The sequence below is a fragment of the Sinohyriopsis cumingii genome, chromosome 6 (genome assembly GCF_028554795.1).
Source record: "Sinohyriopsis cumingii isolate HCF-2022 chromosome 6, ASM2855479v2, whole genome shotgun sequence".
Taxonomy (NCBI): Eukaryota; Metazoa; Mollusca; class Bivalvia; order Unionida; family Unionidae; genus Sinohyriopsis; species Sinohyriopsis cumingii.
The window spans coordinates 58,283,099-58,298,158 of NC_142966.1; the positions used below are offsets into that span (position 1 = coordinate 58,283,099).

At 30.6% G+C, this 15,060-nt stretch overlaps 1 protein-coding gene across 1 annotated transcript in view; it reads left to right on the forward strand.

Moving 5' to 3' along the window:
- LOC149797030 (uncharacterized) overlaps positions 1–15,060 on the forward strand; it is a 316,734-nt gene that overhangs the window by 43,417 nt on the left and 258,257 nt on the right. Inside the window, exons 11-12 of the mRNA XM_089960698.1 lie at positions 2,231–2,342; positions 13,602–13,712. Of these exons, the coding sequence (XP_089816824.1) occupies positions 2,231–2,342; positions 13,602–13,712 (223 nt within the window). The remainder of the gene's footprint in view (positions 1–2,230; positions 2,343–13,601; positions 13,713–15,060) is intronic.

Below are 15,060 nucleotides of genomic sequence, written 5' to 3' on the forward strand. Positions count from 1 at the left end.
AATTTTATTGGAACGAATTTTACAAGAGTTTGTGGCTATTTGGACGTTTTGGACTTGAACTGTTTGGGCAGCAGTAAGGGCATCCAAATTGTTTATTTTTACAAACACAAACCTTTATTATTCTCACACCATTGTTTTTATTTAACCCCCTACTCAGTTTTAAAACAGAAGGCATCAAGGATATAAAGAATGCCTAAAACTTTGTCACTTCATTCATTGATTTATAAGTTCTAACCTGATTGTTGCTGGAGGTTCCCAAACATTGTCAACTTGTTGGTGTTTAGAATCAAATGGTGGTTTCTTTAGCAACATGGTCACTGTATTTGCGTTGACCAGTCTATGTTTTCAAGCAAAACGTGATGTAGTTCACCATCTTTGAAAATCTCAATAATTCTATGAATTTTGGATTAGAATGTATGTTTATAAGAGTTCCTCTTATTTCTTTGTTGAATTTGTTTAAGAAATATTAAAACTAGTCATTGCAAATATTGGATGCAGATGACACAGTTGTTTCTGAAATAGACCATTCATGAAACCAGAATGGTCAATGAGCAAACTGTTTGCTTGTTTTGACTGTGAGTTTCCATTTGACATTGGTAGGGAACCCCTTGGTGAGAATTGGGTTAGAAATTATAAATCAATGAATAAAATGACTAAGTTTTATGCATTCTTTTATATCCTTGATGCTTTTCAATTTTGAAATCGGTAGAGGGGTACAAACAAATGGGAGTGTGTGCTAATAATAAAGTCTACAATTTAGTATAAAGCTTAAGTTTGCAACAGTGTTATCTGAGAAATACACAGTATGACTCAAATATTTTTTCATTTCTCATATACATTTTTTTCTTGTCAGTGATCCTCATAAACTCTTAACAGCTGTTAACTGAAATCAAAAAGCAGGGTCTGCAATATTTTGGTTTTTAAAAGCTTCGTTGTACTTAAAAGTTAGGCATGGCAGCTTTATGCCTATAAAAAAACTTTACCCCAGTTCCTGTCCATGTGATGCAAGTTAACTGTCCCTCTCTTTGTAAACATACCAAACGCAAAGACCTGGTTGCAAGGTTATGAAATTTTTAAGGATTACAAACTCTAAGACCTGGTTGTAAGGTTATGAAATTTTAAGGATGAATTTGAGTCTTGTTTATGCAGCCATTCAGAAAACTGTTTTCCCTGTGCTTTCCATATCCTTCAACTATCTGATTTTTGTTGCACCATGTTTCACTGGTATGCACTGATTTGAGATGATCCATTGTATATTGAAAATCTCTTCACCCATTTGATTCTTTTTGGAAGAATAAAAGATTGTCAGATAAAATTACTTAACAAATAGTCAGGAGTACATACATATATATAAGTTAATTATTACAGACAGTATTTGATGCTAATAAATTTATCTGGTTTGTGTCAGCAAGTAATGTATGTATTTCAATCACATGGTTGGGGGCCCGAGTAGCCAAGTGGTCCAAAGCACTCACTGTTATGGATCACTGATGTCTCACTTCTGTCTGCATGTGTTTGAGTCTTGGGTTCGGCCAATGTGGGTATGTGAGAGAGCATGCCAGTAGTTTCTCGTGGGTCAGTGGTTATTTCCATGGTTTTCCCAGGTTCTTCCTCCACCATTTATACTGGCCACCATGTGTGACCTATCTTGTGCTGAAAAATGGTGTTAATCCCTATAACAACAACAACAAAAATCATTCACATGGATATGTCCACAGAGCAAGGTCATTTCTGATTGACCATTTGATTAGAATGCTCACCAGCTGAGGCTTTGTTAACCAGAATACTTCACAATCCAGTCTTGTTCATGAACAGAGGAAGCATTCAGAATTTCTATCAGTTCAGATTAATCAAGTAGAATGAATATAAGTGGAAAAAGATATAAAAAAATTCAAAGCCCCATAAGAAGAACAGGGTCTATGTCCTTTTATTCTGTTGATTTCTTCTAACAAACTGCACAGACCCAGATCTGCTGGTGCATTATGTGATGGCAGATTTGGCTTTGTGCAGTTTGCAGTTGAACTCGACTTACATGTAAGGATAAACAGTATTCAGTGAACATAAAGGTTCTAGAACATAAAAATAATATTTTCAGTAACATTGCTTTAAAGTGGGCTAAAATGATACCTAACAAAATCCTAATCATTAAAACCTACTTTTATCTAAATGCTTTCAGAGAAGTTAGGATAGCTTTTAATTATTTGATGGCTGATTTTTATCAATCTTTCAGGATTGAGATCAAAGTTGGTGATGTTGTCTCTTTTGGTATCGATGGAGATTGGGTGTCAGAATATGTACCTGCTGAAGGGGCCAGATACTTTGTCACAGTGAATGGAGCAGAAGTAAGACACTGCTGCCACATGCTTTGCACGCTGCTTATCCAACTCTGTCTCTCTGGGTTTTGCTTTACCATATTTTCTTGTTTTTAAAGGAGCACAGCTACACATTACGAAAAAAAAATCCAGAAAACTCAAGGAAATTGTTGTCCTTGTAAAAACACAATTTTCTGACCCATAAAGTCCTGTTAAACATTTGGGTTTACATAGATAATTGAAATCAATCTTTCAGGTTTGAAAAGTTTGAGTTAAATAAATAGCACACAGAAATAACGTATACAACTGCAGCTGTTACCATAGACACTGATGATTCCATGTAAATATTGGAGTGATGAAAACTCACATTTCAGAAGAAGAAATGTGTTCTGTTGAAAAACTATATATATAGCATTGGTTTCATCAAGGAGATGGAGCAAGAAAAAATAGCAGAAAGTGCAACAGATACAACAGAACATTCATTTCCAACCTATGGAAAATTACCTGAAGTAAGTTGATAAGAGAGAAAGAAGGGTTTCACAAAACAGTTAATTACAAGCACTTGATTATTAAGGATCTAGTTGATAGCATGAATTTGAATCGATAAATGCAGCACAGTTAGATCATAATGATAGTTTAACATAAACTAGTGATTGAGGAATGGATATGCATTCAGTATAATGGATAAAGCTGTCATTATTGTAAATTAACGTAAACTGTACAAGCATACGTATATACCCATCCTTCTGACCGTTAATTGAGTGCATCGCTGGAATGAGTGCTATCTCTATATTGTTTCTAGGGTCAATACTGTGACTGTTTAGACTTGAGTTCCATTGCTGTACTCCTCAGTTCTTTGTTACGAATTGATGTACTCCAGATGTAATGAGTGGGGTGTCATATTTCATGAGTTAAAGTTTATATTCCTTATTCATTTATTTTTTTAATGTTTTTTTCAAGTATCATGTCACAAAAAGGACTTTTAAAACCACTGCTTAACAGAACTATTGAAGTGAATATAGCTGACAGTGACTCCCATATATTAGAATCCACAACCCTTTTGTCTACTTAGACTCATTATGAACTTAGCTTACCTGAGAGAAGTTTAACTGTTATACTGTCATGGTGAAGGATTTTATGTATATTTTTACCTGGATGAGATATATAATGTACCTACAGTGCATTCAATGATTGGGCTTCAATTCTGATTACAAAATATGCAGAGTTTGTATTCTTGGAAAGAGGATCTTGATGGTTTGTACGAATGAAAGCATGTTAAACATTGTTGTGGTCCAGTATTATATACATAATTATCTGAGTACCTTTTTATCATCTATGTAAAAGAAATCAAATGTTCTCGTTGGTTACTTTAGTAGACTATTAATACCTAGTAATACAGTGAAATCACCTTACAACTTCACAGTAATCCCACACAATTGTAAAAGCTTTATTTGTCTAATTATGTATAAACTTGTTATAATAATATTAATAATATTAATAATAATAATAAACAGCTGCAATGTGCATAGGTTGTTTTTTGCAGTTTTTCTTTTCCCATTCACGGTTTGTATGTACTTCACAACCAACTAATCCTTGAAACCTTGCAAATATTTTTGTAGCAGTTGATCAGTTGTCTAGTTTTTAACAGCCTTTGTTGTCTAAAGACACCTCAGTGTGAAAAAATTGTGCATTCTCTCAATATTGGTAGGATTTGAAATCTTTTTATAATTATCACTGACAGTCATAATGTATCAGTAAGTAAAAAAAATAAAATGACTTTTATACCCATGCATCTTTTAAAAAGGTGAGGATAGTATCTTCCTACCTGGTAGTCTGCCTGCCAATTGTGACAGTCTTTAGATATACTTAGTGGTTTTACAATTTTAATAATGACTTATGGGATGGAAACATTTCTGAGTATAATTTTTTTAAATCGAAAGATTTTAAATCTGAAAGTTGGTTTGTGTCATCTTCAAGGCCAGTGCATTGAAATTTTTTTTACACTCTGTGTTCTTACCCCAGGAATTGTCCCTGAGGGTAAGCATCCCCAGGGTCACATCTTGGAAACTGTTGAGAGCCCCATCCTAGAACTTCATTTACACTTATTAGGCTCAAAATGTATATAGACTTGTATATCCAACACATGCCCCTGGAGTAGGGAACTTTCATAACTTGGAAACTATTGAAATTCTCACTATATAACCATAAATACACTGATTGGACATGAACAGAGTAATACACATTTATAATATTGAAAAATATTCCCCTAGATCAGTCCATACCTCTAGCCATATAGACTGGAATCATGGTGATATACTTTACCATATCATTTGCCTTATTCTAGGTATATTCATGTATCTCACTTTGGATTACACTGAGTCTGATTTATTACCCAATTAATCATCAAGTGAGAAAACTGTACAAGTGACACTGCCCACATACTTCTTGAAGAAAATGTGTTATCAGTGTGTATTGATATTTATGTAATGGATATTTATGTGATGGATATTTATGTAATGGATATTTATGTAATGGATACTTATATAATGGATACTTATGTAATGTATATTTATGTAATGGATATTTATGTAATGTATATTTATGTGATAGATACTTATGTAATGTATATTTATGCAATGGATATTTATGTAATGGATACTTATGTAATGGATATTTATGCAATGGATATTTATGTAATGTATATTTATGCAATGGATATTTATGTAATGGATATTTATGTAATGGATACTTATGTAATGTATATTTATGTAATGGATATTTATGTAATGTATATTTATGTAATAGATACTTATGTAATTTTGTACAAAACCTTTCAGTATTATTCTGCATGGATTGTTTACTTCAGTTAGCTTATTGGTTGGATAATGTTTTGTGTATTTTATTTGAAATAAAGAGTTTGTCCTTCTCTCTTGAAGGTAAAGGTCACATATTAAGGTTACAATTATTTTAAATGTGCTATCAATAACTCTGAATCTGATAGAAGAAGTAGTATGAACCATGGTAAACTTCTCAAAGTTGTTCTTAAAGATCATGCAGTGAAATGTTTTGCCCTGTAAAATCATAACATGAAGGGTGTATCTGTTGTACTAGTCATGTGTACCAATAGCATGGTCCTATCAGTAACATCAAACTCACACATGAAACTTAACTGACTTTTTAATTAGGACTGTAACTCAGTCATTCAAGATACTGTAATTAAGCTTATCATATGTTTAGCTCCTAAGTTCTGAAAATCTCACTTACTTTTCTTGGTATTTTCATCAATATCTTGATCATAGATCGACATTATCTATTTTTGTTTAAAGGCTTCAATTAAAAAATTCTCAAGGACAGTTAGATGAAACTGTTTTTATTCATGTGTCATGAGGTAAGGTCCTGTCACATATGAGATGAAGTTGTCTATTCATGTGTCATGACCTAAGGTCCTGTCACATATGAGATGAAACTGTTTATTCATGTGTCATGAGGTAAGGTCCTGTCACATATGAGATGAAACTTTTTATTCATGTGTCATGAGGTAAGGTCCTGTCACATATGAGATGAAACTTTTTATTCATGTGTCATGAGGTAAGGTCCTGTCACATATGAGATGAAACTGTTTATTCATGTGTTATGAGGTAAGGTCCTGTCACATATGAGATGAAGTTGTCTATTCATGTGTCATGAGGTAAGGTCCTGTTACATATGAGATGAAACTGTTTATTCATGTGTCATGAGGTAAGGTCCTGTCACATATGAGATGAAACTGTTTTTATTCATGTGTCATGAGGTAAGGTCCTGTCACATGAGATGAAACTGTTTATTCATGCATCATGACCTAAGGTCCTGTCACATATGAGATGAAACTGTTTATTCATGTGTCATGAGGTAAGGTCCTGTCACATATGAGATGAAACTGTTTATTCATGTGTTATGAGGTAAGGTCCTGTCACATATGAGATGAAGTTGTCTATTCATGTGTCATGAGGTAAGGTCCTGTTACATATGAGATGAAACTGTTTATTCATGTGTCATGAGGTAAGGTCCTGTCACATATGAGATGAAACTGTTTTTATTCATGTGTCATGAGGTAAGGTCCTGTCACATGAGATGAAACTGTTTATTCATGCATCATGACCTAAGGTCCTGTCACATATGAGATGAAACTGTTTATTCATGTGTCATGAGGTAAGGTCCTGTCACATATGAGATGAAACTGTTTATTCATGTGTTATGAGGTAAGGTCCTGTCACATATGAGATGAAGTTGTCTATTCATGTGTCATGAGGTAAGGTCCTGTTACATATGAGATGAAACTGTTTATTCATGTGTCATGAGGTAAGGTCCTGTCACATATGAGATGAAACTGTTTTTATTCATGTGTCATGAGGTAAGGTCTTGTCACATATGAGATGAAACTGTTTATTCATGCATCATGACCTAAGGTCCTGTCACATAACACACTTTTATGATTCAGCTGTAAATTAAGGTCAGTGACATTTTTCATTCTTGGACTGCAGTTGTAAAGGTCAGTGTCATTTTTCATGTCTGGACTGCAGTTGTAAAGGTCAGTGACATTTTTCATTCTTGGACTGCAGTTGTAAAGGTCAGTGTCATTTTTCATGTCTGGACTGCAGTTGTAAAGGTCAGTGACATTTTTCAATATTGGACTGCAGTTGTAAAGGTCAGTGTCATTTTTCATGCTTGGACTGCAGTTCAGAAGCAGTTTAAGTAATAAAAATATAATATTTTGGATGATATGTCTTGTATCACTATCAAGATCCTGTCTGCAAATATAAGGCCACAGACACATCTCAAAGCCACTTGCTTGTGATGTCATAGCTGTTACTCTTAACCATTAAAAGTAGTGTTATGAAGAATTGTACAGTTTTACATCTTGACTTAATGTGACTTTCATAGTTAGCTACAAGTTACAGTCACATGCCAGTATGCATATATTTCTTGCTAAATCTTCAACTAAAATCCCATATTTACAGAGATTAAACTGTATAAGCTCATATCCATGATAATCTGATAGTGTTTCATATAACACTTTCCTGGTTCTGTTTATATGTTAATTTTAATACGTTTTGTGAAAAATTATTTTGCCCAGGCTGTATCTCTGTACCATCTGAAAATGAAATGGGCATTCAATGAATGAAACAAGGAGAAAAATCTCTTAACAAAGTTCAACCTGCAAATTATTATTATTTGCTTTTTTATTTTTGTGTTTATTTCAGTGTTATCATAGTGACCATTATTGAATCTTTTAAACTATGCTTCTTTAACACCAAAACAATTCACTTCATTTCTTAAAAAGTAGTCGAGAGTTGCGACCTGTTCAAAATATTTATACTTTCATATCAGTGAGCTGATGGTATATGGGATTTACTTTGTCCATCTAGACTTTGTGCATGGGTCCACCTGTTTTCCATGTCCATGCTGAAACTTCAATACAGCTTCACTTATTAACATTAAACTCTCACAGTGGGTGAAGCTGGGATCAGTTTGTGTTTATCATATTGATAAAAGAATTGAGTGCTGATCTTTTTATTAATTTATTTAATGAGAGAGAGAGAGATGTGCGATAACATAGTTTTCAATTGGTAACACTCTGAGACAATGATGCTTATTACACAAGAAATTACTTGCTTTATTCACTACACTAAAAATGTGCATGTTTTGTTTGCTGTGTTAATGGCACTTTTAATACATTGGCTATATCACCCTGAGGAAATGGGAGAAAAATGCCTTTCTGAAGGACACACCAAAAGCAAGGATATATGGGAAAATTGAATACTACCTTATGATTAGAATCAATTAATGGAAGCATAATTCATATGAAATCTGTTTATCCAGCAATTTGGTTTATCAACTGTGTTAACATTGCACTGTCAGCTTTTTATAACCAGTAATACATTTGAAACAGGATAAGATGGTTAGGAAGGGATATGTATTTATCTCTGATATGTATTTATGTCTGATATGTATTTATGTCTGATATGTATTTATGTCTGATATGTATTTATGTCTGATATGTATTTATGTCTGAAATGTATTTATGTCTGATATGTATTTATGTCTGATATGTATTTATGTCTGAAATGTATTTATGTCTGATATGTATTTATCTCTGATATGTATTTATGTCTGATATGTATTTATGTCTGAAATGTATTTATGTCTGATATGTATTTATGTCTGATATGTATTTATGTCTGATATGTATTTATGTCTGATATGTATTTATGTCTGAAATGTATTTATGTCTGAAATGTATTTATGTCTGATATGTATTTATCTCTGATATGTATTTATCTCTGATATGTATTTATGTCTGAAATGTATTTATGTCTGATATGTATTTATGTCTGATATGTATTTATGTCTGATATGTATTTATGTCTGATATGTATTTATGTCTGATATGTATTTATGTCTGAAATGTATTTATGTCTGAAATGTATTTATGTCTGATATGTATTTATCTCTGATATGTATTTATGTCTGAAATGTATTTATGTCTGAAATGTATTTATGTCTGATATGTATTTATCTCTGATATGTATTTATGTCTGATATGTATTTATGTCTGATATGTATTTATGTCTGATATGTATTTATGTCTGAAATGTATTTATGTCTGAAATGTATTTATGTCTGATATGTATTTATGTCTGAAATGTATTTATGTCTGATATGTATTTATGTCTGATATGTATTTATGTCTGAAATGTATTTATGTCTGAAATGTATTTATGTCTGATATGTATTTATCTCTGATATGTATTTATCTCTGATATGTATTTATGTCTGAAATGTATTTATGTCTGATATGTATTTATGTCTGATATGTATTTATGTCTGATATGTATTTATGTCTGATATGTATTTATGTCTGATATGTATTTATCTCTGATATGTATTTATGTCTGATATGTATTTATGTCTGAAATGTATTTATGTCTGAAATGTATTTATGTCTGATATGTATTTATCTCTGATATGTATTTATGTCTGAAATGTATTTATGTCTGAAATGTATTTATGTCTGATATGTATTTATCTCTGATATGTATTTATGTCTGATATGTATTTATGTCTGATATGTATTTATGTCTGATATGTATTTATGTCTGATATGTATTTATGTCTGAAATGTATTTATGTCTGAAATGTATTTATGTCTGATATGTATTTATGTCTGATATGTATTTATGTCTGATATGTATTTATGTCTGAAATGTATTTATGTCTGAAATGTATTTATGTCTGATATGTATTTATCTCTGATATGTATTTATGTCTGATATGTATTTATGTCTGAAATGTATTTATGTCTGATATGTATTTATGTCTGAAATGTATTTATGTCTGAAATGTATTTATGTCTGATATGTATTTATCTCTGATATGTATTTATGTCTGATATGTATTTATGTCTGAAATGTATTTATGTCTGATATGTATTTATGTCTGAAATGTATTTATGTCTGAAATGTATTTATGTCTGATATGTATTTATCTCTGATATGTATTTATCTCTGATATGTATTTATGTCTGAAATGTATTTATGTCTGATATGTATTTATGTCTGATATGTATTTATGTCTGATATGTATTTATGTCTGATATGTATTTATGTCTGATATGTATTTATGTCTGATATGTATTTATGTCTGATATGTATTTATGTCTGAAATGTATTTATGTCTGATATGTATTTATCTCTGATATGTATTTATGTCTGAAATGTATTTATGTCTGATATGTATTTATCTCTGATATGTATTTATGTCTGATATGTATTTATGTCTGATATGTATTTATGTCTGATATGTATTTATGTCTGATATGTATTTATGTCTGATATGTATTTATGTCTGAAATGTATTTATGTCTGAAATGTATTTATGTCTGATATGTATTTATCTCTGATATGTATTTATGTCTGATATGTATTTATGTCTGAAATGTATTTATGTCTGATATGTATTTATGTCTGAAATGTATTTATGTCTGAAATGTATTTATGTCTGATATGTATTTATCTCTGATATGTATTTATGTCTGATATGTATTTATGTCTGAAATGTATTTATGTCTGAAATGTATTTATGTCTGATATGTATTTATGTCTGATATGTATTTATGTCTGATATGTATTTATCTCTGATATGTATTTATGTCTGATATGTATTTATGTCTGAAATGTATTTATGTCTGAAATGTATTTATGTCTGATATGTATTTATCTCTGATATGTATTTATGTCTGAAATGTATTTATGTCTGAAATGTATTTATGTCTGATATGTATTTATCTCTGATATGTATTTATGTCTGATATGTATTTATGTCTGATATGTATTTATGTCTGATATGTATTTATGTCTGATATGTATTTATGTCTGATATGTATTTATCTCTGATATGTATTTATGTCTGATATGTATTTATGTCAGAAATGTATTTATGTCTGATATGTATTTATCTCTGATATGTATTTATGTCTGATATGTATTTATGTCTGATATGTATTTATCTCTGATATGTATTTATGTCTGATATGTATTTATGTCTGAAATGTATTTATGTCTGATATGTATTTATGTCTGATATGTATTTATGTCTGATATGTATTTATGTCTGAAATGTATTTATGTCTGATATGTATTTATGTCTGATATGTATTTATGTCTGATATGTATTTATGTCTGATATGTATTTATCTCTGATATGTATTTATCTCTGAAATGTATTTATGTCTGAAATGTATTTATGTCTGATATGTATTTATCTCTGATATGTATTTATGTCTGATATGTATTTATGTCTGAAATGTATTTATGTCTGAAATGTATTTATGTCTGATATGTATTTATCTCTGATATGTATTTATGTCTGATATGTATTTATGTCTGATATGTATTTATCTCTGATATGTATTTATGTCTGAAATGTATTTATGTCTGAAATGTATTTATGTCTGATATGTATTTATCTCTGATATGTATTTATGTCTGATATGTATTTATGTCTGATATGTATTTATGTCTGATATGTATTTATGTCTGATATGTATTTATGTCTGATATGTATTTATCTCTGATATGTATTTATGTCTGAAATGTATTTATGTCTGAAATGTATTTATGTCTGATATGTATTTATGTCTGATATGTATTTATGTCTGATATGTATTTATGTCTGATATGTATTTATGTCTGAAATGTATTTATGTCTGATATGTATTTATGTCTGAAATGTATTTATGTCTGATATGTATTTATCTCTGATATGTATTTATGTCTGATATGTATTTATGTCTGATATGTATTTATGTCTGATATGTATTTATGTCTGATATGTATTTATGTCTGAAATGTATTTATGTCTGATATGTATTTATGTCTGATATGTATTTATGTCTGATATGTATTTATGTCTGATATGTATTTATCTCTGATATGTATTTATGTCTGATATGTATTTATGTCTGAAATGTATTTATGTCTGATATGTATTTATGTCTGATATGTATTTATGTCTGATATGTATTTATGTCTGATATGTATTTATGTCTGAAATGTATTTATGTCTGATATGTATTTATGTCTGATATGTATTTATGTCTGATATGTATTTATGTCTGAAATGTATTTATGTCTGAAATGTATTTATGTCTGATATGTATTTATCTCTGATATGTATTTATGTCTGATATGTATTTATCTCTGATATGTATTTATCTCTGATATGTATTTATGTCTGAAATGTATTTATGTCTGAAATGTATTTATGTCTGATATGTATTTATCTCTGATATGTATTTATGTCTGATATGTATTTATGTCTGAAATGTATTTATGTCTGAAATGTATTTATGTCTGATATGTATTTATCTCTGATATGTATTTATGTCTGATATGTATTTATGTCTGATATGTATTTATCTCTGATATGTATTTATGTCTGAAATGTATTTATGTCTGAAATGTATTTATGTCTGATATGTATTTATCTCTGATATGTATTTATGTCTGATATGTATTTATGTCTGATATGTATTTATGTCTGATATGTATATATGTCTGATATGTATTTATGTCTGATATGTATTTATCTCTGATATGTATTTATGTCTGAAATGTATTTATGTCTGATATGTATTTATCTCTGATATGTATTTATGTCTGATATGTATTTATGTCTGAAATGTATTTATGTCTGATATGTATTTATGTCTAATATGTATTTATGTCTGAAAGATTTTGACATAATTTTAACATGTTTTATGTAAAATTATGATGAAACATGTAAAAGAGAAACCAAATCATATTGCTGTAAACTCGAGATTAATATACACTGCTTATCACCATATCAAAAATATAAACTGTCATCTGTAGAATTCTAGAAAAGCTGTATTTTTGATAGCAGTAATAAATTATTCAAATTCTAATAAACTATGAACTTGCATAAAATCTAAAAACTCGTATTCTCAAGAAAAATATTGCTTGGCTAATGAAAATCCTAATTGGTTTACTAAGTGATGGATTATCTATCATAATCTAAACATTGAACTATAGTCGTAAGAAGATTCCATTGCTGTAATAACTCTGTCAGCCGTGTAAATTACATGTAGAAGATGAACAGCATTTCTTGGTTGAGTACCTTCTGTTCTGTAGACAAAGTTGATGAAAGTACCATCTTTCAGTAAAATGAAAGTCTTTCAAAATTTATAGTTATGCTTTATGGGAATGATTATGATATTTTACAGTATGTACAGTTTGAGATCAACATTTTTGAATAAATAAGCTCAGAACATAATTGATAGATGAACAACTAAATGACTATAAATAAATCACTATGAAAATTTATAGTTTCACCTAATGAGAATGATCATGATACTAACAAGATATGTTGTTCTCTACCTCAGTATCTACATTGTATTGCCTGTCTTATGACATTTTCTATATATATGTATATATATACACAAACATGCTCCTCTGTATCTACCTGTATTGCCTGTCTTATGACATTTTCTATATATATGTATATATTCACACACCTGTACCTCTGTATCTACATTGTATTGCCTGTCTTATGACATTTTCTATATATATGTATATATACACAAACCTGTACCTCTGTATCTACATTGTATTGCCTGTCTTATGGCATTTTCTATATATATGTATATATACACACACACTTGAATCCAGATATTAATATATATGGGTATTGTTATTTATAATTTTGTTTAAAGCTAACTGTGTGTACTTTCAGAGGTCAAAACAATGGGATTCAACTCCCCATATAGGAATGTACCCACTGGTGTCTGTTTTAGGAAAATGTCTGGGAGCTGCGAGACTCAACAATTTAATTTCACCTCCAGAGGTAAGATATATTCTTTTGTACAATGAATACCTACATGTTAGCAGTGTGTAGATACAGATCTAATGTTACATAATTTGTTAGCATATTAAAATCCAATCCTGTCTGTGAACAGTGTGTAGGTACAGATCTAGTGTTACATAATTTGTTAGCATATTAAAATCCAATCCTGTCTGTGAACAGTGTGTAGGTACAGATCTAGTGTTACATAATTTGTTAGCATATTAAAATCCAATCCTGTCTGTGAACAGTGTGTAGGTACAGATCTAGTGTTTGATTATGTGCTAACATATTAAAATCCAATCTTAATGTTGACCAGTGTTTGTATACAAATCTAATGTTACATTATGGGCTAGCATCTTAATACCTAACTGTGAACAGTGTGTAAGTACAGATTTTGTGTTACCAGTACATTATGTGTTAGCATATTAAAATCCAATTCTAACTTTTAACAGTGTGCAGCTGCAGCTTCAGATCTAGTGTTACATTATGTATTAACTGCTCCGGTGGCCTAGTGGTTAGAGCGTCTGCCTCAGATACGTGAGGTCGTGGGTTCGATCCCTGGCCAACTCATACCAAAGACTTACAAAAATGGTACTAACAGCTGCCTCGCTTGGCGCTCAGCATTAAGAGGTTAGTGTTAGGATTGGTTGGCCTGGTGTCAGGATAATGTGACTGGGTGGGACATCATGCTACATGTCTGTGGCATGATGCCCCAGTGCTAGACATCACTTTAAACTGCCACACTGCAGACATCATAGCAAAATGACTGATTTTTTTTTAAAGCTACATTAAAAATCCAAATCACACATACACACACATTATGTGTTAGCATATTAAAATCCAATTCTAACTGTGAACAGTGTGTAGGTACAGATTTTGTGTTACATTATGTGCTAGTTTATCAAAATCCAATCCCAACTGAACAGTGTGTAGGTACAGATTTTGTGTTACATTTTGTGTTAGTGTATTAAAATCCATTTCTAACTGGGAATAGTGTGTATGTACAGATTTTGTGTTACATTATGTGTTAGTGTATTAAAATCAAATTCTAACTGTGAACAGGGTGTAGATATAGATGTTACATTATGTGTTAGCATCTTAAAATCCAGTTCTAACTGTGAACAGTGTGTAGGTACAGATTTCATATTACATTATGTGCTAGTGTATCAAAATCCTATCCCAACCATGAACAGCGTGTAGGTACAGATTTTGTGTTACATTATGTGTTAGCATATTAAAACCTAATTGTAACTGTGAGCAGTGTATCGGTACAGATCTTGTGTTACATGTTTTGCTAAAATACTAAAATGCATACCTGTGAAGTGTGTAGGTACAGACATAGTGTTTC